Here is a 19,784-nt window from a genome sequence, read left to right as displayed (position 1 = left end):
AATGATAACAGCAATTCTTCCCTCTTGGACCAGAATGGGACTATTAGTGGAATAGAAGTTGGTAGCCTGGTACCTGGTGCTTATGAAGTTTTTGTTTATTTTCCGTCTCTAGTTCCGACCCAATAGAAACACATCAATCAAAAACTGGAACAGTAGACAACTGTCTCTTAAGAACCTAAGCAGCGCAAGGCTGTGCTGCTACCCGGACACTACTGTCTACTTAATTGCCATTTCCACACACCGCAGCGGCATGCCTGAATATGTGCGAGTTTGTATAACCGTCTGTGTGTCTGTCTGCACATTTCCAAGGTCTGCGTTCTGTCACGGCAGCACCGCGGCCAGGCCGCTCGATGCCATACATTAAGTATTCATCTGTTAGGATGACGACTGCATGCCAGTCACACACTGGGCGTGGTGCGGCACTCCACTTTCACGGTTAACCACTCATATACGGTTCAAATGGCTTCACGGTTGTGATCTGCCCGTGACATAGCTACTGCGACCACGGTCTTTTGGCGCCTGGCGGCGATCAATGCAAATAATATGGATAAGATGCTGGGCATTAGATGTGCTGGTTGAACGATGTCAATAACATCCCGTTCTTGCCATTTTGAGATGACACTCGAACGCCGCACCGCAAAGGTGACTGGTCGTATCGTATCGTATCGAATGTCGTTTTTATGCATAATAGTTAATTTATATCCCTCCTTTTCCATGATTTAAAATATTATAATCAGGTTATGCGAAGAAGGATGTGACTGAGCATTACTGTGTGCCAGTTGCTAGGAGGCGTGTGAAACGACCCCATTCGTACCCTCACGTTTCCTATTAGCTCCGGAACGAACAGAACAATCTGTGATAGGTCACACATGCCTTTCCTACATCAATGTTTCATTTCCTGATGTAGCTCGACTGGTGGTTGTCGACGAGATAGACCGAAAGAGTGGCATGTGGCGCCCTTTTGGTGATTTTGTACAGAAAGATGCTCCTGAATATGGACACTGGTGGATGCAGGATGGACCTTGCGTTTTGTGTTGCGAGAAAGTTGTTCAACAGGGTAACTAAACTAGGTAGACGAGGGGTGGTTATGACACAAAACAAATTGTTTGGAATTGATGGAGATTGGAGATGCAAAAGGAAGCGTACTCCGAGGAGGTTTGGACTTTTGGGAAACTTCGGAAAGCAAATATTTACTTAGGTACTGAAATTGACGTACCGTTCAATGCCATCTTTCTAGATCTCGCACGTTCTGGCATTCAGTGCTCTAGAGCCTTGTTTTTCAGTCGAGTCACGAATTGGCAAAGCCGAACAAAAAATCACCGGTCGGCTGTCACTAGCTGCAAACCCTGATAATTGGCTCGCATGTTACCACGCCTTAGCACCAGCTCAGTGTCCTTGCATTTGTTTGATGTTGGTTAATTAACTTCACTGTGCAATGCTGGTGTTATCACCTGGCATATAAATGAGCCGCAGGATTGCCAGATGGCTTTACAAGTTCCCTGTTAGAGAATATCAGGAATTCAGGAGCACATGACACATTTTGTCATGGCGTTAGGCGGCACGGGCGGACATCGATAGCAGCGCCTCTATCGGTCACTAGGGAAAGCTGGGCTGTAGGCGACGAAATACCGGCTGAGTTGTCACAAGTTAAATAGGTTTATAGACATCCGTCTTGTGAAAAAGTTGAACTTTTGCCTTCAATATTTTTACAGGCAATTTTAAAAGTGCCTTCACATAGATTACAAAACCGTTTAAATTATTTTATTTACTTCAAGCCTTCCCTATTGTTCTTGATGATGCGGGAACTATTTCTAATTAGTGTTTCTAGCTTAGTAAAAGAACATATTTCGCAAACGATGAAAAAAGCATAAATGGAAGATTTTAAATGCAATTTTCTGTAACAAATAATGGTAAATTCTCTACACATCAAGGAAAAGGTGCATGCTAACTGATAATTTAAAGTTCTTGGGGCCAGTTGGTTTCTTCTTTTCTTACGTCGCCCCAATGGCCGCGAATACACTTGTGATAACGCCTATCGGTTAACTTGGGTGTCATGGCGGGCAATGTCAATTATTCCAAAGTCAGCATTCAACAATCAACATGTTGCCACTTGCCAGGAATGAACGAAGAACAGAGAGAAACGGAGAGAGAGAGAGAGGGGGGAGGTAGGGAGGGAGGGAGAGAGAGAGAGAGAGAGAGAGAGAGAGAGAGAGAGAGAGAGAGAGAGAGAGAGAGAGAGAGAGAAAGAGAGAGAGAGAGAGAGAGAGAGAGAGAGAGAGAGAGAGAGAGAGAGAGAGAGAGAGAGAGAGAGAGAGAGAGAGAGAGAGAGAGAGAGAGAGAGAGAGAGAGAGAGAGAGAGAGAGAGAGAGAGGAAGGATGAGAGGGAGGGACAGATAGACAAGACAGACCGACAGAATACGACCTTTTGCCTGACGTTTATCGCCTCCTGACGATTCTATGCCCTTCAAATGCTTAAAGATAATAGCAAGACGTCCAATAACGCATCCTTTATCATGAAGCTTGGTACGTAGTGAAAAAATGGACCTATCTCCCCCGATAAAGTAAGTAATGTGGACTTCTCTGGTCCATTGCATGGATCTGTTTTGACGGTTGCTCCACGAAAAAACAACAACGAGATGCAATTTTGGGATCCCGGATCAATGGTGACATGTTCTTGATTCGCTAGCTCAATGTGATCGGAACTTACTGAAGAAAAAATCGATAAGCTCTTCCACAACTGCTCGACCAGCTTCCTGACCTAGCCGGCTTTGCTGTGACACCATAAGTTGAGGTTAGCGCCCAACCCCATGCGAAAAGTGTGTCACCACACGGCTGGACCTTACAGAGAGGATGGTGTCAAGATAGTTGCTCCGCGACCATTTTCACGAAAGTTAATTTTCCAAAACTGGACATCGGCCTTGGGATCTTTGATCTGACCTCACAGATCGCCGGTTGACCTGAGGCCTTCAGCTTGGTTGATGGTTACCAACTGTGTTCTGTCATTATATACCGTATGCGCTTTTTTATCCACGAATCTCCAGGTAAATTAGAGTCGAAACGGTGAGGAGGCGAAACTCATACTCGGTCGCAGCATTTGTAGAAAATCGGTAGGTAAAATGTTATGTTCGAGTACTAGTAGTGTACTGGCTGTGTACATTTTCACATGCATCTGTGTCAATGCATCCAAGCTTTCCGATGCGACATAAAGGTACGGTTGTGCCAAATAGTCAAGGTTCGTAGAATTTAGGTACGTTTCGGTATTCCAAGGATCGATTGGGTACTGAACAGACTTTAAACTTTGCATTCATTGGCAATTACCCTAAAAGGCTGGGAACTGTCCTTGCTGAAGTGTGTCCCTTGAACTTACCTCTCGCTATCCATCAAGCATCAGCTTCCTCCTTCGCAATCCTTGTTCAGTTAATCCGAAAGTTCGTTGTACCGTCATTCACTGCCGATCCTCGGCTTTCAACCACACTTCACTAAACATATAGCTTCTGAAGTATATAAAACCACCACCCCGACCTCTGCCATACACCTCCTGGCCACTGATGCTCCTGCAAAGCGTGTCAATCAGACTGTCTCAGGCTATTCGCCTTAGGCTACACACCGCCTCCTACACATCAACACCAGCCACACACCACCCTGTCCCTCACACCCGCGGCCTGTGTCGAAACCGACGATGGTTGGCACGTGCTTTCGACGGTAGCGACGCTTTGCCGCCGCTCAGGCACGCGCAGTGGCGTCGTACCATGTCACGGTCGGCCCCGACGCCCGAGCCGTCCGATATTTGGTAAGGTCGGCTGTGGACGCTAACATTCGGTCCGCCATTAGATGCTTTGTGTGAGGTGCAAATCAACTGATGAATGGTCTATAAATCAAACAGGCGGCGTGGTAGTTCGATGACCGAATGACGACTTGTTGCAGGGGCGTCCGTCTTTGAATGGGGACATGGATGCCTGATTCAATTATGGATTTAGTCGATGCTAAGATGCTTGGAAGCGTAGTAATCACACAAAACGTTTCACAATATTTTTATCGTACTTTACACTAATGCGAAAGCGTTTCGTAGAGGTTTTGAGCCATCGATAACCCTAAATTACGTACATTCATATCGATCAGTAGGCTTTCCGTCAGGTAAAGCGCCGCTTGACGACATAATCATTGATCAACACGTCAATGCGAATTTGCTAACGAAGTCGATACATTAAAATTCACATACGCCGAACATTTACCCTCCTGGCGGCCATCAAGCATAACCATGCGTACCTTAACCATTTACTAGTCTTAAAACCACTCTTGACTATATGTAAAATATGTTACAGAAACTAGATGTGCTGAAATTGGGAAGGCACTCATTGTTGTCATTACAATGAAACAGCTATACCTACCTACTCGAGGCATATTGAATCGATTTGGACACAGTGCTGAGTGCATCGCCTTACCACAATATTTAGCCCGCGCCCGGCTGGGGGTCCTGGATTTCCACGCCCTGCTGGGGGGAGGGGAGTGTCTGAACACCCCCCCCCCTTCTAACTCGGCTCCTGGGCCACGTAGCGATACGTGGAAGGCGGCGTTCGAAAGCGCGCCAAAAATAATGACGAAATCACTTCAGTCAATTTTTTGGTCAGGTCAAAGGTCAGGTCACCAGAGGTCATTGAAGGCAAAATTTCGCCGATTTCCAGGTCGAATGTCGACAATTTCCAAGAAGCCAACGCATAACTCGGGAACCAATAGAGCTACAGCGCCGCGGAAAAGCGCATTTGATAGCCCTATTAACGCCCTTTCTGAGTAATTCTCTCAGATTTGGCCTAACGTCAAGGGTTTTGCCTGCAGGGGGCAAAAACTGCAAAAATAGCCGATTTTTTTCGGAAACAGTTTTTCTGCAATAACTTTTGACTCAAGCCTTGTATGAGCTTACTTTTACCGGCATCGTGTTCCTCTCGTCAAGGCGCATCGAATGAACTATAAGTTGACCTTGAGAGGTCAACTTGAAAATTTGACCTCAGGTCAAGGTCATGACCTGACCGGAAAGGGTCATGTTGCATATCAGTCGATCCGTATCGTCGAGCTGAACACATCTAAGGTGTTTTCATCGCTCTAGCATGCCTCTATCAAAAGTTATTTGCGAAAAGCTGTTAGATACCATTCGTGACCTAAGATGACCTCAGGGCATAAACAAGGGGCACGGACACCATTTTCATGTTCTGTGTGTCTAAACCACTTGTAATTCGGTGTTTGGGAGTGTTTATAATGTCTTTCGTCCAAAAGAGGCGCATTTCAATTTTCTCCCATTGACTTATAATGGGGAGGTCGCAAAATTGACCTGACCTTAGGTCATCGATATCAAAATTCTGAGATAAACATTTTGTACATGCTATTTCTCTTAGCAATCGCTGAAAGTTTCAAAGCGATCGGTCACTCGGTGTAGCTATGACAGACATTGAAACTTTTTATGAGGTGAGGTCACTTCAAGTGACCTGGTGACCTGACCTGGAATGACCTTGGTCTGAAATTTTCACAACATGTGTAGAATTGAGGTATGATAAGGTGTACCAAAAACGGCGGCGCGGAGCGCCGCCGTTTTTTAGATATGCGCGAAAAACCACAAGGGGGGTGTTCAAACACCCCAGCAGGGCGCGGGTTAAATTATTGGAGGTTGCTGGTTTGGAGTTTGATCATCACTAGCTCCTGCAGTACATAGGTACATCTTGTAAAACAATTCCATCAAACTCCATTCAAAATTGTACATTTAACCATTAACCATTGTACATTAACATTTAATACATTTAGCCAGATCTGCATCGAAAACAACTTGCTTCCCAAGTTTACGAAACTCCATTCAGCTTCCCATTTCCATGTGACTGTTATTTGGCTGTAATACCGACTGTAATTCTTCCTGAGAAAGAAATACGAACTGCTGAAGCAAGCTAGCACCAGCTGAACGTGACGGATCACTGGAATAGGTACTCCATAAATATTTTGTAGTTGCATGCCCGGTACATAAAGATGTTTGTCTTTCACTTGCTTGTGAGGCCGCCAGCGCCGTTATGTAAGGTGAGCACTGTCCTGCAAATTGTTAACTTAGCCGTTCTAAATCAAATACAACGAGAATGTGGACTGCTTTGTAGCATGCTTTGGTTGAAAGAACCCGCTGAATGCAATATGTTTGAAAGTCGGACTCATCCTTATAGTCTGCTGATTTATAAAGATGCAGGTCACCTCGAATTCTACCTTTGAGTAGCTTTTTATTTTTAGTTACCTAGATTCATCAGATTTTGTCTTTTCGGTTCTCTCCGCTTGATGCACGCGTTGACGCGTGGTCTGTTGACCACGCTCACGCCGAAATGGATTTAAAAAACGCTTAGAAATTTCACAATTATTATTAACATGAGCTATGTTTTGTTCAGTCTGACGACTTAAAAACGTTCGACTTAACGATAGAAAATGAACACCGAAAAATGGAAATTTCAGGGGAGCGATATGAACGCCATTGAACGCCTTGGATGGACAATTTTTATGCGCTGAGCGCGCCCATGCGCCGGTGCGGCCGCGAACGGGCCGACCTTTGGACAGTGCGCTTGCTCCAGTTGTCTGGGTCACTTCCACTGCAATCAATAACCCAACTTACTTTCCGGCCGTGGCCGGCGGCCGGTCCTGCATACGTCACCCGTTAATCCAGCACCGTGGACACCGGTCGTGACGGTGGCACGCGGAAGACGCTGTCCGTTTAACGAGGGACATGCGTTGTGGGACGCTCACGGGCTCGATTAATGTTGGGGAGCGAGCCGTGACGACTTGCAGGTCGGAAGGCGGCGTGCGATTGGTTATCAGCAGCGTAATGGGGTATGATATAGCTGTCAGGTGTGGGGAACGGTATGAGCTTTATGAAATTGCCATGGTGGTACTGGTTACAACTTTTACAAACATTAATAGGCATGGTATCAATGCTTGATACTTGTAACGAAGACCTTAGGCCAGCAGAAGCCGAATGAAACACAGTTGATTCTGTCGTTGCAAAGTGCCATGCTCTAAGTCTATGAACATGATACCAGCCTCCACATAGGTAGTACACTCAAAAAGTCGACTTATTGACTCATTGTGTTGTGGATTTGTAAAAAAAAGACAAAATGACTGCAGGGGTTCCAACAAACTTAACGTTGAAGCGTATCTTTAAAAAATCGCCAAGTCTTACGACGGCCACCTTGATGTAAAACCATACATTACTCTATAGTAGGTAATACAGTAGTCTATGGTAAAACTTATTTTTGGAAGCCGACGCCTTCCATTCTGTCACTCCCCAGGAGTTCTCACCTTCTCATCCTCTCATCCCACGGTCTATGACGAACCAAAAAAGAACGAAACGGCCTTACTTGACAAAACAAACAAATGAACCGAGCTTACGAGTATGAGCCTGCCAGGGTCTTGCGGTGCACGCGCCAGCCCCTTGCCTTCCTAGCGATGAGCGCGCCATCACCGGTAGCTTTTCAGAAGCCTTAGTTAGGTACTCGACCGCTAGGTAGTGTTTGTTGGCTTGCACTTTCCTTATGCGTCCACCCTTTTAGAGCTACCATACAAGAAGGCTACTTCTTACCTCAGGGTAAAATGTCCTAAAACCAGTAAAACGCCTTTTGGGCGAAAAACGAGCGAGCGAGATAGTGAGCCCTGCACGTGCGGAAGGGCGAGAGGGTACCTCCAACGGGCTTGTGCAAAGCACCCTTCTAACCGGTCGCTAGCGGTGTGCCAAATTTGAACACAATCGGCCCAGCCGTTCCTGAGATCTGGAAGCGGCATTTTGCACGTGCGCATGTGCAAACGGGGTCCAAAATGACTTTTGCACGGCACCCCCCCCGGCTCCAGACTGGCTTTAGGCTGGCGGAGCAAAAAAAAAAACTAACTGGTCCCCAACCGTGTACCAAATTTGAGCGCAATCGGCCCAGCCGCTCTCGAGATCTGGGAGCGCCCCCTGCACGTGCGCACGTGCTGTAGCACCCCAACCTTAACACATGCAGATTAATTATCTGATAGAGACCTAACTGTGTACCGAGTTTCAATTCAATCGGCCCAACCGTTGTGCCGTTATTGAGGTTGCAATTTTGGGGGTTCTTAAAAAATGTCCAACTTTACCACGCGCCACGTGCGGTGGTTGGCAAGAACGCATGGTGGCCATCACACCACAGAACTTTTACGTCCAAGTGACATTCAGTAAAGAAGACCGCTTGTCAATCGGATGTCCCGTTCCGCTTTTGAAGAGCGTCCCCACGGCCGGCCGGCCGGCCGGCCGCTCATACTCAGGATTTTCCCTTTGAACTCGCTCGCTCGCTGCGCTCGCTCGCTCGTAAAAAAAAAAAACAACAGGCAACGTTCGTTAGAAGATGGTCGGTGATTTCGATTTGGTTATTTGAACGTCTTCTTAAACAAGCAGTTTACGGTTACCTCGCTCTCTCCTGAGTATGATTTTGTCAAAACTTTTGGTCGACACAAGAGAATGCACGACTTCGATCTATGTACTAGATGCCGGCAGCGCTCGTGCGTTGCCTTGGGCCAGAATTGGAGGATCCATAGCCCAATGAAATGTGCATTATTTTGGAGGCCTTGCCTGGGACTACCATTGAACCGATTTTGAGGTTGATAGCTTACAATTTCTTTGAGCCAGAGGACCTCACGTCAAAACGGTTTTCCGACCCAAGCACGTGCAACCTGCACCCCTCGCAGACGGTGACCCCCCTGGAAACTGGTTCAAGGTGTTACCGATGTGTCCCGCCAGTATGGCTTTGCCCGTGACCTCGGGTTGACCTGTAGCCTTGACAAAAAATTTCGTGTCACCGAAACTTTGAAGCGGAATAGCATGTGCCACGAAGCACCGAGCGAACCGAGGCCAGCACCAAAAGTTTACCTCGCCGGAGACGAATCAAATGGTCCCACTTTCGTCCCGATCGGTCTACCCATTTTGACTCCAGGAGTAAAAAAGCTTGGACAAACTCACTCACATACTCACATGCTCACTGACAAACAGGTTCAGCCTTGGTTCAGCCCCTATATATGGCCTTGGTTCAGCCGAACTTTTTTTCAGCGACCCACCAATGGGAATTTCCGGATGCAAAAGCATGCTATCGCATGCTTTTGATCCTCCAATTCTGGATTATAAACTCATTAATGAAAATGGCCCAGGCTTTAATGAGTATAGGTATGTCTAAGGTTCTTCCAAATCGGCTATTTTGACTTCTGATAGTTACCACATGGACGTTTCATTACTTTTGGATTGCCATAGTTGCCAACAAAAAACTCTCATATGAAATTATTATCATGTATAATTCTAGATATCGTTGAATTTTGATATCAGACCTACATCACATGCTATTAAAAATATTCAGGAATCAGAATTTACGTCTTTTGCGATTTTGTCATGGTTAGGTAATTGGACTTCCTAGCCCTTGGAAGGTAATATCAGTGCAAATGAGCTGTTTTGTTGAGTATATATTAAAATAACCTATCCGAAATAGTCTGCAGCCACATTTGGTAGTCGCTACGTTTCCATCATCACCTTTATAATGTCGATATACATACGACCAGCCGTCAGCCTTTCCCGCTATTCCGTCTGCATAACACCGCAGCAAAATACCTTGTTTTGCTAGTCAACCTTATCGATTAGACAAATCAGTGTTCCAGCGGCAAAGTGTGGCGAACTTTTGCAACCGTGCCTTTCTTGCACCGCCTACACACACACACACACACACACACACATTACTCTTCGACCGAAGGCGGCACCGTTCCTGCAATCACGATGCTCCTCCCCCTCCCCCTCTTGCCCCCCTCTCCCTTGTCCTGCGGCACTCCCGGGTGATTTACATCGGCTGTTACGTGGCCTGTTGTCAGTGGCCGCCATGGTCACCGCACACAACAAGCAGCACTGCTGGGTGCGCCCCGGGTCCCGGTCGGACCCCTGAGGTCACTCTCCGTCTGCAGGCCACGCCGCTAGGTCATGGGTCGTGCCGGGGAGTCGACCCAGCCGCCGCCCGAGGCCAGCCAGGTCAGTGGACGAGTCCATTTTTGGGACGGGGGAGGAAGGATAGGATGTGGGCAGCGGAAATTTCGTTAGCTGTCCAAACGGTGGTTTAACCCGCGCCCCACTGGGGGGGGGGCTATTTATAGCCCCCCCTCCCGTTTTTCTGCAATAACTTCCAAACCGCTTGACGAATCGACGCCAAACTTTCAGTACCTTCGGCTGCATCAATTTGACACCTTGTGTAAAAATTTGAACTTCGTAGCTACCATAGGTCGGCCGGAAATGACGTCAGAGTGACGTCATGTTCGTCCGATTTCGACGCAAAACATTGAACCACGGCAATCGCTCCCAAGAGCTCAGTTTTTAAGCTAGATCCAATTTCTTTGCATGAAGGACTCAGAATTGACCGCGCTATCAAACTGCTATCTCGGATTTTCAAAATTTTGAAAATTTTGAAAATTGTATATAATAATATTCAAAATTTATATTTTTATATTTTTTTCAAAAAGTTTTTGACTTTTCGAAAAAAACCGGAATATATGTGACAGAACGCATGATTATGACTAACTCTAGCAAGTTTTAGCTAAATATCTTCAAAAATGGCCAAGTTATACGCATTTTTGCAAAAAATTTACAATTATTAATTTTTCAAATCAATTTTTCAGTACGTATTTGGCATCGTACACCAATATAAATGGCACCATCGTGTTCCTGAGCTTAAACTGCATCCAATAGACACCTTTTTTGTTGAAAAATTTCAACTTCAAAATTTGACCTTTTTTGACCTGAAAGTGACCTGACCTAAGCTAATTTCGACTCAAAATGACCTTGAATGACACACACGACATCAAATTCGAAATCTATGGCCTAAATGGACCATAAAAGATGTGTCACGTGACCGACGCATGATATAATATTTTCGTGACCTGTGATGACCTGACCCTGACCTGAAAATCAAAGTACAAGTTTGGTACCCTCAAGGTATCTAGAGCATCTGTTCACGAGTGTGGAAACCAAAAATGAGCCTGATCTGACTTGTAAGACGGCGGCCAGAGCCCAAAATGTGAACAAGCCAAAGTGCTAATAATTTTTACTTTGACCTGACCTGTGACGTCATCGGTGACCTCGAGGTCAATGAAATTAGGTTTCGCTCGACAGTTTTTCCGGGGCTATCAGACGCCGTTTGAATTTTGACGATCGGCCCAGTAGTTTCGGAGTTAGGAGGGGGGCTATGAATAGCCCCCCCCCCCCCAGTAGGGCGTGTTATACACAGACCCCAGTGGGGCGCGGGTTAAGGGGTAGATTTTCTTTCAGTGTAACGTCCTACTTACAAAATTTGAAATATGCGAGATAGGGAAATTATTTTGAAATGCATAGCTGTAGGTATACTTAAGTGAAAACATCTCAAGGAGGCTAAAATAGACCTGTTTGTTCTCTTTGTTTGGCCCGTCTCCAGGCATTGCGTAAGGTGTCCTGATTATCTTGTGCCTCCTTCCCACGATGGAATGCGCATTTGATGATTTTATATATTAATTTATCTTTCCATTCAGCTTTACCTGACATTTTTGTTTACAGGTCTAGTTGTAACACATTTGAAGTAGACAGCAAATCATCTTGGAAGTTTCGAAAATGTCATCGCAATCTGCAGCAGGGGTGAGAATAATGTGCTGCAACTCTTATAAGGTAGCCTTCTCGTAACGAGAAACGAAAAGAGGCTGTAATTACATTACAACAACTGACCAGTCGTCTGTCACAAATACAATGAAGTGTCCCTTCAGCTCAAAGGGGTTCAATCAGCATTTTTAAGGTGGAAAAGGAAAAATGCTTTCACATCATTTGTTCTCGAATCGCAATTCGTTGTCCATCAAATACAAATTCACCGTTTACGAGATAACAATGGCTATAATTCATCCGCTTTTCGACAACATAGACGCTACTTAAGTCTCGGCCTTCTTCCACCAAACTACCTATATAAGAACCAACTCTCAAGAATTTTACCTCTCAAATCTATCCAGCTCCATCCAGCCTCATTTCGACGTCTCTCAACTTCTCCATCAGGCAGGATATGCGCTGCGCCTGGTTACTGCTCAGTGCTCACCTGACAATGACTAACAGAAGGTGCCACCACAATGGTATGCAAAGGATTGGTGAGATTGAGCGACTGATGAGTGAGTGTGGGACGGACGGACGGTGGAAAGGAAGGAAAAATCACGGTACGATTCACGGGAAGTCCGCACACCGTCCGCTGTCGCTTCTGTTACCGGTTAGGAATAGTTGGGTGGGCAGTAAAAGGAAGTCAGTGGATGTCAGGGGCAGCATGGCGAATGATTGCTTTTAACAAAGAATAGATCTTGCTATGTTTTGCGAAGTAATGTTTCCGTGCGAATTAAATATAATTACAAATCTATCTTGAGAAAATGTTTGATATTTTGGAAAATGATAAAAATGTTATGTGCACATAAAATGAGACAGCTATTAAAACATAAGATATGAGGCAGATGAAGCTTCAACCATTTCCATTGTTGGAAAATATAGCCGTACCTATGTCGTGCTGACGAAGTTACGACAAAATAGCCAATTCGTACATAACCAAACTAATAACTTCTTTCCTCTCAAACAATTTATTTACACGTAAACAATAAATTTATCAATAAAATAGTCAGGTCATGCGTATTGCGTAGGACGCTAAAGACGCTCAGTTTTATTACATATATGCGTTATCCACGTTCCACGACGTAAACCATAAAAGTAGCCAAATGCTTCAGCGAATGACATAAAATTAACAATAATTAAGAGGCCCAAAGTAATCCGTAGCCGTAGCCGTAGGTCACTGCGTAGTTAAAACGATCATTGCTATAAGATGGTAAAACTCACGAATGTAAATCTGTCCCCAGGTGCACGAAAAGCCGAAGTCGCTCTGCACACTCATCCTGCAGTTCCTGTTCGGTCATGTCGGCCTGTTTCTCCTGGTTTCTGCCGTGGCCGTGCTAGGTAAGTTGAAGTCGAATGTAAATACGATTTTATTACGGGAGTAACGAATCCTGCTTCTATTTTACGAGAACTACGAGGGCTACTCTAAGGTTACGAAAGATAAGACGGTTACTCTGGTTATGAGAGTTCCGAGGGATAAACAAAAATGATGTTGAGAGGGTTAAGCAGGCCTAAGTCTTTCTGAGATTTGGCTCATTGACCTGACCTGGAGGGTTTATTTATGACCTAGGTCCTAAGAAATTAAGATTAGTAACTACGAGTGTGTAATGTCTATGTTTTCCTCTAGCCAGCGACCATACGCTCGTTTTATTTTACGCGAAGTTCTTTCTAAATTAGGAATCGAAATGCTGGGGGTCGTCCTCCTCGCAAACAAAATACGTTAGCTTCTATTAAATAGGTCGATACGGATGTAGTTAAATGCCCAAACTGACTAATACGTGCTTGTCTTCAGGTGCACTTGCCTTCATGGAGCTGGAGAAGGAGAACGAACACCATCGCTACTTAATGAAGCAGAACAAGGCCAAAGATCTGGCGGATGCTTACAACTACATATCGTCGTACCTGTGGCATTACCAAGTCAAGCCCAACATGACCTTCGACAAGTGGCAGAAAGAGGTATGGTGTATTTCGTAGGACACTTATCTTTCACCTTGCATTGCGTCAGAAAAGATAATTTCCAGTGCCATATTTCAACGACTAAGAAACTTAGTCGTTGAAATTCGAACTCCGTTGTGGTCCTGCAAGAAACAGGTATCATAATGGTTGACGTTTAAATGATTCACCACGCAACATATTAAATTTTCCCAAGAATTTTGTAGCCTGAAAACGTGTCACGGGGCATTCAATTACAAAAGTTTTATCAGCCCGCCCCATCCACAGATTTACGCTTGCAAAATTTCACGGCACCAGCGCGGCGGCGCCGTTCCGGCGTATAATAAGCTATTTGAGGCATAACGAACGGACGGATTTCGTACGGGCATGCTATGATCCATTATATAGATGCACTTCCCTGAGTTATGCCTGACTTAAGGCCACGCTCTACCCTTCAACGCAATGACATGCCTGAAGATCGGTGGTACCCATTGATCCGATCCTTGCCACAAAGACCCTGAATCCGTAACGACCAAATGCACAACAGTTGCTGTCCCCCATCGACATAGGCCTAATCACGCAGGGGCCTGTTACGGCGCGAGGGTTATTTTCACCAGCAAGCCTATCATCGACCTGGAAGGCCGCCTTCGCCTTGCTAATGTCACCCAGCCTTTGTACGTACCACCAACCAGCATTGGATATATTGCATTGTCGACGTCGCTGTGCCGCTATAGACTGACAAATGATATTCAGCAATCAGCCATCACGCTTTTATTCTCCGGGACATTTTCATTATTTGCTTTTCGATTTTGACGATGTGCAGCTCATTACGGCTAATGTGTCGGGATTTTTATTGCCGAGTTGTTACAGGCAATTTGCATAATGCCTGTGTTGTTTTCGTTGCTGTGCAACATAACAAACGCAGGTCGTCCAGGTCGATAAGTGTGTGCAGTTTTCTATATTTATCCAACCGGCCAGTGCTTTTATAGGATTAGGACCATGGCTGGATGAAAAACCTCGATGATATTGATGACTCTTGCACACGCTTTTGAGTTTTGAGTATATATGTAGTCGTTCTATCTCGATAAATCACGAATTTGGGTCTGTAAATCATGCACTTTGAAGAGCATTACTGATGATGAGACTCTCGCAGTGCCGAAAAAAGAGAAATGCTTACTTCATGAGCTTTACGGTTTTAAGGAATAAGCTGCATAAATTCACTTGTAATTGCAATAGATTATTAATAATTGCATGGAATAATTGCATAAATTCATAACTTTACTCACCTTACTTTGCTGCATAAATGGTAACATTCAAGCAGGCAAATTATCTGTAACCAATCTCGGCACGGTTTTTGAAGTTTTAGATACAAAGGACATGAAATACAAACATCAAAAACTTCTTTTTTTGTGATACATAACCCAAGTTCTAAGCAACAAGCCAACAACCGCTGCCAAAGCAAATCTGAAAAATGAATACATCGAACTAACCCAACAATAGCAGCTGGCAGCTGGCAACCCTATCATCAAACATGCCCAAACCGCAGGTGAACAAGAAGCTGAAGGTTCTGGAGACGTTTGTCTCTGATGCCGTGACGACCTACAACTATGACGGCACGGTGGAGGGCTGGAACTACGACTGGACGCTGTCCAAGTCACTGCTCTTCACTATCAGCATCATGACCACCATCGGCTACGGCCACATCTTCCCCAGGACCTTCGGGGGACAGGTAAGTCGTCCGTTTGCTTCTAAAGAGTAGACGTGAGAACTGCTCTTTCTCACGTCTGCAGTCCTTAGACGTGAGAACAGCAGAATGAGAAACATCAATGATGCAATGATGCTCGACCGTCACCGTCAAGGCAGTGGCGGTTGTGCATCAATTCGATTGGTCTTGCTGGTCCTCAGGGGATGTCCATAATTGGATATTTGGACCTTGTGGATACTTGCGGATTTTTTTCTACACTTTTGAAACGAAATAGTATTGGTAAGAACAAAAAGGATTTCCGCAAGAAGGAAAGCTTCCTAAATGTATCTATTTTTAGAGGCACTTTTTAATGACAATAAGTCTTCGATGACTGAAATGCGACTCACGGCATGGAGGGGCATCACCAAGCTTCACAAGTTTTATCGTTTTCCACCATTGTTCCACGTGTCCCATGCCACGAGAAGTGTTTCCACGACACTTCTATCGCTGTCTGGCAGATGTTCACCATCGGGTACGCCATGATCGGGACGCCGCTGCTGCTCGTCTTCCTGGGCAGGATCGGCTCCGGAATGTCAGACTCCTTCCGCTACATCTACAGGTCGGTAGACGGGCGATGGGGAGAGGAGGGAAGCGGTCCCCTGCGGGTCACACGGGTGGTGCTGAAAGATGAGATGGATATCTAGCAACACCAGTCTGATGTTAGGGAAAATTAGCCATCGTATGTACACTGAGGTACAAGTTCACACAAGTTCTTCGCTCACTGAAAGTTCGTGCTTGTTCACAAATATTTAGTGCTCGTTTACTGATATTTCGTGGTAGTCCTCTGAGATTTCGTCTTCGTTCGCTGAGACCCCGTGTCCGTTTCCAGTCGCTGCATCTGCCGCTGGTGCCGCAGCAGACGATACCAGAACGAGGCGGGGATGGGACAGCGCAGGAAACGTCTCTGGGAGGACGATGTTGGCAAAGAAGACTACATGCCTACCGACCAGGTACCTGATGCAGTCAATCATAATGCAAAACTAACAGAAAATACTTAGATGGAAATGCTATCGACGGATCTTGTCATGGACTTTCAAAGCCATTCGCGGCTTCTCGTTGCAGGCTTTTTCTAACATCAAAGGCCATATCGGTTAAAACCAGCACCGACAATAATTATCTATCCTTATCCATTTAGATTTTAAAATAGAATAGTTATATAAAGGTAGGTGATTTTAATCTCGTTATGTGTCTTTGGACTGTGTTATGTTCGCACGAAGTTTTATTAATGCTGACCTGTCCGGCCCGCTGCTCCTCCCACAGGTTCAAGTGCCGATAGTCATCACCATGATCATGATAGCGCTGTGCCTGATCCTGGGCGCCGTCATCTTCAGCAACTGGGAGGACTGGTCGCTGAGCTCGGCCGGCTACTTTAGCTTCGTCACCCTAACCACCATCGGCTTCGGCGACATGGTGCCCGGAAACAGGTGAGGCGGGAAGAACTTCTAGAATCGAGCCACAGGAACCACCCTCTTTGTGGTAGAAAATGTCAAGGTGCGAAGTATCAAACGTTGTGGCACATGGTTATGTAAGGAAGGAAAACAAGTCATGACATAATACAGGGTCCGGCAAAAGTCTTGACGTAGTTTTAAAATCGTTCCACACTTCAAGCCATTGCAAATAAAAAAGTTGTTCAGCGCTCAATGTATTGTCCACGGACAAGCAAACACTTGCAAACACGGTTCGGCATACTGGCCACGAGAGTTGAGAGCACAGACGGCTGGATTCGTGACCACGCAGACTTGAGCTGCGTCTCCAGCTGCGCGAGGTTGGTTGCTGGCGTCTGTTTGTCGAGGTCTTGCTGGACGATCGCCCACAGCTCTTCAATGGGATTTAGGTCGGAACTGTTCCCCGGCCCCTTTTCCTTCACCCAGAAGTGCGGCAGGTTGTCTCAGCACCACTGCTGGGCTGTGGCAGAGCGATGCGCTGGAGCCCCTTCCTGCATGAAGATGGCTTTCGACCTCTCAGCCACCATCCGTCGCTTCAGAACAGAGCCGTTTCTGGGAGTTCCTCCGAGATGATCTCCACATAATACTTGGTGTCCACCTTCGTCTTGGGCGGGATGACATGGAACAGCTCACTGAGCACTTAATGTGACACCATCCCCCACACCATCAACTTCGCTGGGAATTTGACAGGAGCTTTGGGCACACTGGCTGCGTCGGGCGCCCAAACGAATGCGGCCATTCTGGCGATTTGGTGGGTGTTAAGTGCTTCCACCACCTTTGCACTGGTCGGAGAGGGGCGCCGACATTATTCGCGACCAAACTTTGTGACATTCCCGCTTGAGTCATGCCGATGGCTCGATTCCTGAGACTGACATCGTAATATTTGACCATGGTGTTTTCAGCCTTCATTTCAACTGCACGCTCGCTACTCAAATGACCTCGCACAATCAGCCGCTGACCCTTAGGTTATCCGTGGTCTCATACCCCGGGGCACAATAGATGCGCTGACACAATGGCGTTGGAAGCAAAACGCTGGGTGGGGCAAAACGCGCCTAGGAAGACACAGAAACTAGAATACCACATACGACAAGACTTTTGCCGGACCCTGTATTGAAGCAAGAAGGCAAAGTCAATCTAGAGAACAAAATATCTGAACCTATTACGAAATGAATTTTTTCTTCAGTCTGTATAATTTTTATCGGCTTTGCCATTGCTGGTTCGTAGATCATTGAAATAAAAACGGTTTAAGATGTTGGATTGTGTGCGTCGGTTTTATCACTCTTTCTTTTTTGTTTCAGCTTTCTGGATGACTCTAACATGGCAACATTCAAGATGGGAGTTACCATCATCTACTGCCTGTTCGGTGAGCTTCTTATTTATTTATGTATATTGAGGGCTGTGTGCGATGAAGACAAGCTCAGCCTTATGAAACGGATATACCTAGGTACCTGAAAACCTGAAAACTTAGTTTTAACTATTAGGCATACAGAAACAACGCATTTCAGCGGGATCTTTTTTGCCAATTCGACGTAGAAAATCTATCTCATTGTCAGAGGGTATGGCCTGCTTTGGAACCTTTGATTGCAATTTTTGGCAATCTACAGTTTCTCTCGCTCCCTGCAGGCGCGTTAGACCTTCCAAAGCCTCCAATTCCAATTTGGTCTTGCTCACCTAGCGAAAATCTCTGCCCTCTCTCCACAGGCATGTCGCTGATCAGCATGTGTATCCAGATGATGCAGGACCAGATAGTTGGCAAGGTGCGCTGGGTGGCCGAGGAAACCGGCCTGGTTGACTCCGAAGCCCGCCAACAGCAGCGGGTTCGAGCTCGCCGCACCAGAGCAGGTGCCGTTCCAGAGACGAAGGAAGATCCGTTCGGATACCGACCTCTGAGCAGCGAGAGCCGTCGGCGGCGACGGCAGAAGAAGGATAAGAATGGCGATAAGGATGAGCGAAAGGAGAAGGAGAGAAGAGAGCGAGAGGAGGAGAAGGTTAGGGTAGAGGATTGTGAAGAGAAGAGAGGTGAAGAGGCTGAACAGGAGCCCAAGAGTGATGGAAAGGCAAAGGGTGGACAGCCAGATGAGGCGCTTAGTGATGAAGAAGATATGCTCTTCAACATGGCATAACTGACCCGTAAAGATAGACCAACTTCTTCACAGAGACCTATTGTCATGCTAAAGAACAATTATTGTCAGTTGCCTTCTTTATCCAAGTGTCTTTAGTCTCGGTACTGAACACCTTCCGTCTTGGTTCAGGATTCTAGAATGCATAAAGAGCAAAAAGCCTTTGCGAATCATAGCCTTACGTTTTGCTGTAGAAATAATATTTAAATGTTTTGAATTTGATCTTACTAGACCATTTAAATTGACGTTTCTTCACCGGATTATGACATTCAGTTCCACAGAAAATACCCAAATGATCCCACGGATAACGACTTATGCTAGCCATTGACAATGATTCAGATCACGCCAATCGTGTGTTTTATCTTCGTAGATATTTATTGTGTAACGATACCACGTATGTGATAACATGTCCGTATTTATTCTGCAATGAATGCTAGGCATCCGTATCCAAATGACAAGAAGCGGTCCGGGTCGATCCATTCATTCACGAAGAATCCTGAACGACGATGAGAGCATCTTTGAGGATATCTTCGCCCAGGATTCTTCTAAATATCGTACACGTGCCAAAGTGGCCATCGGAACCGCTGCCTCGGACCCTTCCTTCTCTGTCTGGGGTAGCCTACCTTCGTGCCACGTGGATTCGTTCAGACCGCTTCTTGCCATCGGAATAGACATGTGTGAACGATACACTTCGACGACCATGTGATGGTGTTCTTCGCAGAGCAGGATGTTATTATAAATGTGTTTGTTGAAGAAATAGATATACTGCATTGCTGGGTTGCAACTTCGTCATCGTTCCATCGTTTCGATTGCGTCACATTTACTCGTGTAGGCCAACATGCCATTGACCAGTCGACAGATAGATTTTAATTGCGATAAATTGAGTACAT

The 19,784-nt window shown here is 45.8% G+C and overlaps 1 protein-coding gene across 1 annotated transcript; it reads left to right on the top strand.

Annotated features, from left to right (window-relative positions):
- The first annotated feature begins 9,942 nt into the window (after positions 1-9,942).
- Positions 9,943-19,665, top strand: LOC122367225 (TWiK family of potassium channels protein 7-like). The gene is made up of 10 exons (XM_043340141.1): positions 9,943-10,027; positions 11,579-11,656; positions 12,898-12,994; positions 13,446-13,609; positions 15,132-15,314; positions 15,788-15,888; positions 16,159-16,279; positions 16,590-16,753; positions 18,073-18,137; positions 18,476-19,665. Exons 2-10 carry the CDS (start codon positions 11,633-11,635, stop codon positions 18,895-18,897), a joined length of 1,341 nt encoding a protein of 446 aa, XP_043196076.1. The 5' UTR covers positions 9,943-10,027; positions 11,579-11,632; the 3' UTR covers positions 18,898-19,665.
- The last annotated feature ends 119 nt before the right edge of the window (positions 19,666-19,784 follow it).

Source organism: Amphibalanus amphitrite, unplaced genomic scaffold (genome assembly GCF_019059575.1).
Source record: "Amphibalanus amphitrite isolate SeventyFive unplaced genomic scaffold, NRLGWU_Aamphi_draft 000859F_arrow, whole genome shotgun sequence".
Classification (NCBI taxonomy): Eukaryota; Metazoa; Arthropoda; class Thecostraca; order Balanomorpha; family Balanidae; genus Amphibalanus; species Amphibalanus amphitrite.
Note: the sequence above shows the minus strand (reverse complement) of the source record. Positions and strands in the feature narration are given on the sequence as shown.

Bases quoted from the DNA above. Each gene is read 5' to 3' on its own strand.
- LOC122367225 (XM_043340141.1), top strand. From the start codon at position 11,633: ATGTCATCGCAATCTGCAGCAGGG. The intron at 11,657-12,897 runs GTGAGAATAATG...ATCTGTCCCCAG, and splicing joins CATCGCAATCTGCAGCAGGG to GTGCACGAAAAGCCGAAGTC. The intron at 13,610-15,131 runs GTATGGTGTATT...CCCAAACCGCAG, and splicing joins TCGACAAGTGGCAGAAAGAG to GTGAACAAGAAGCTGAAGGT.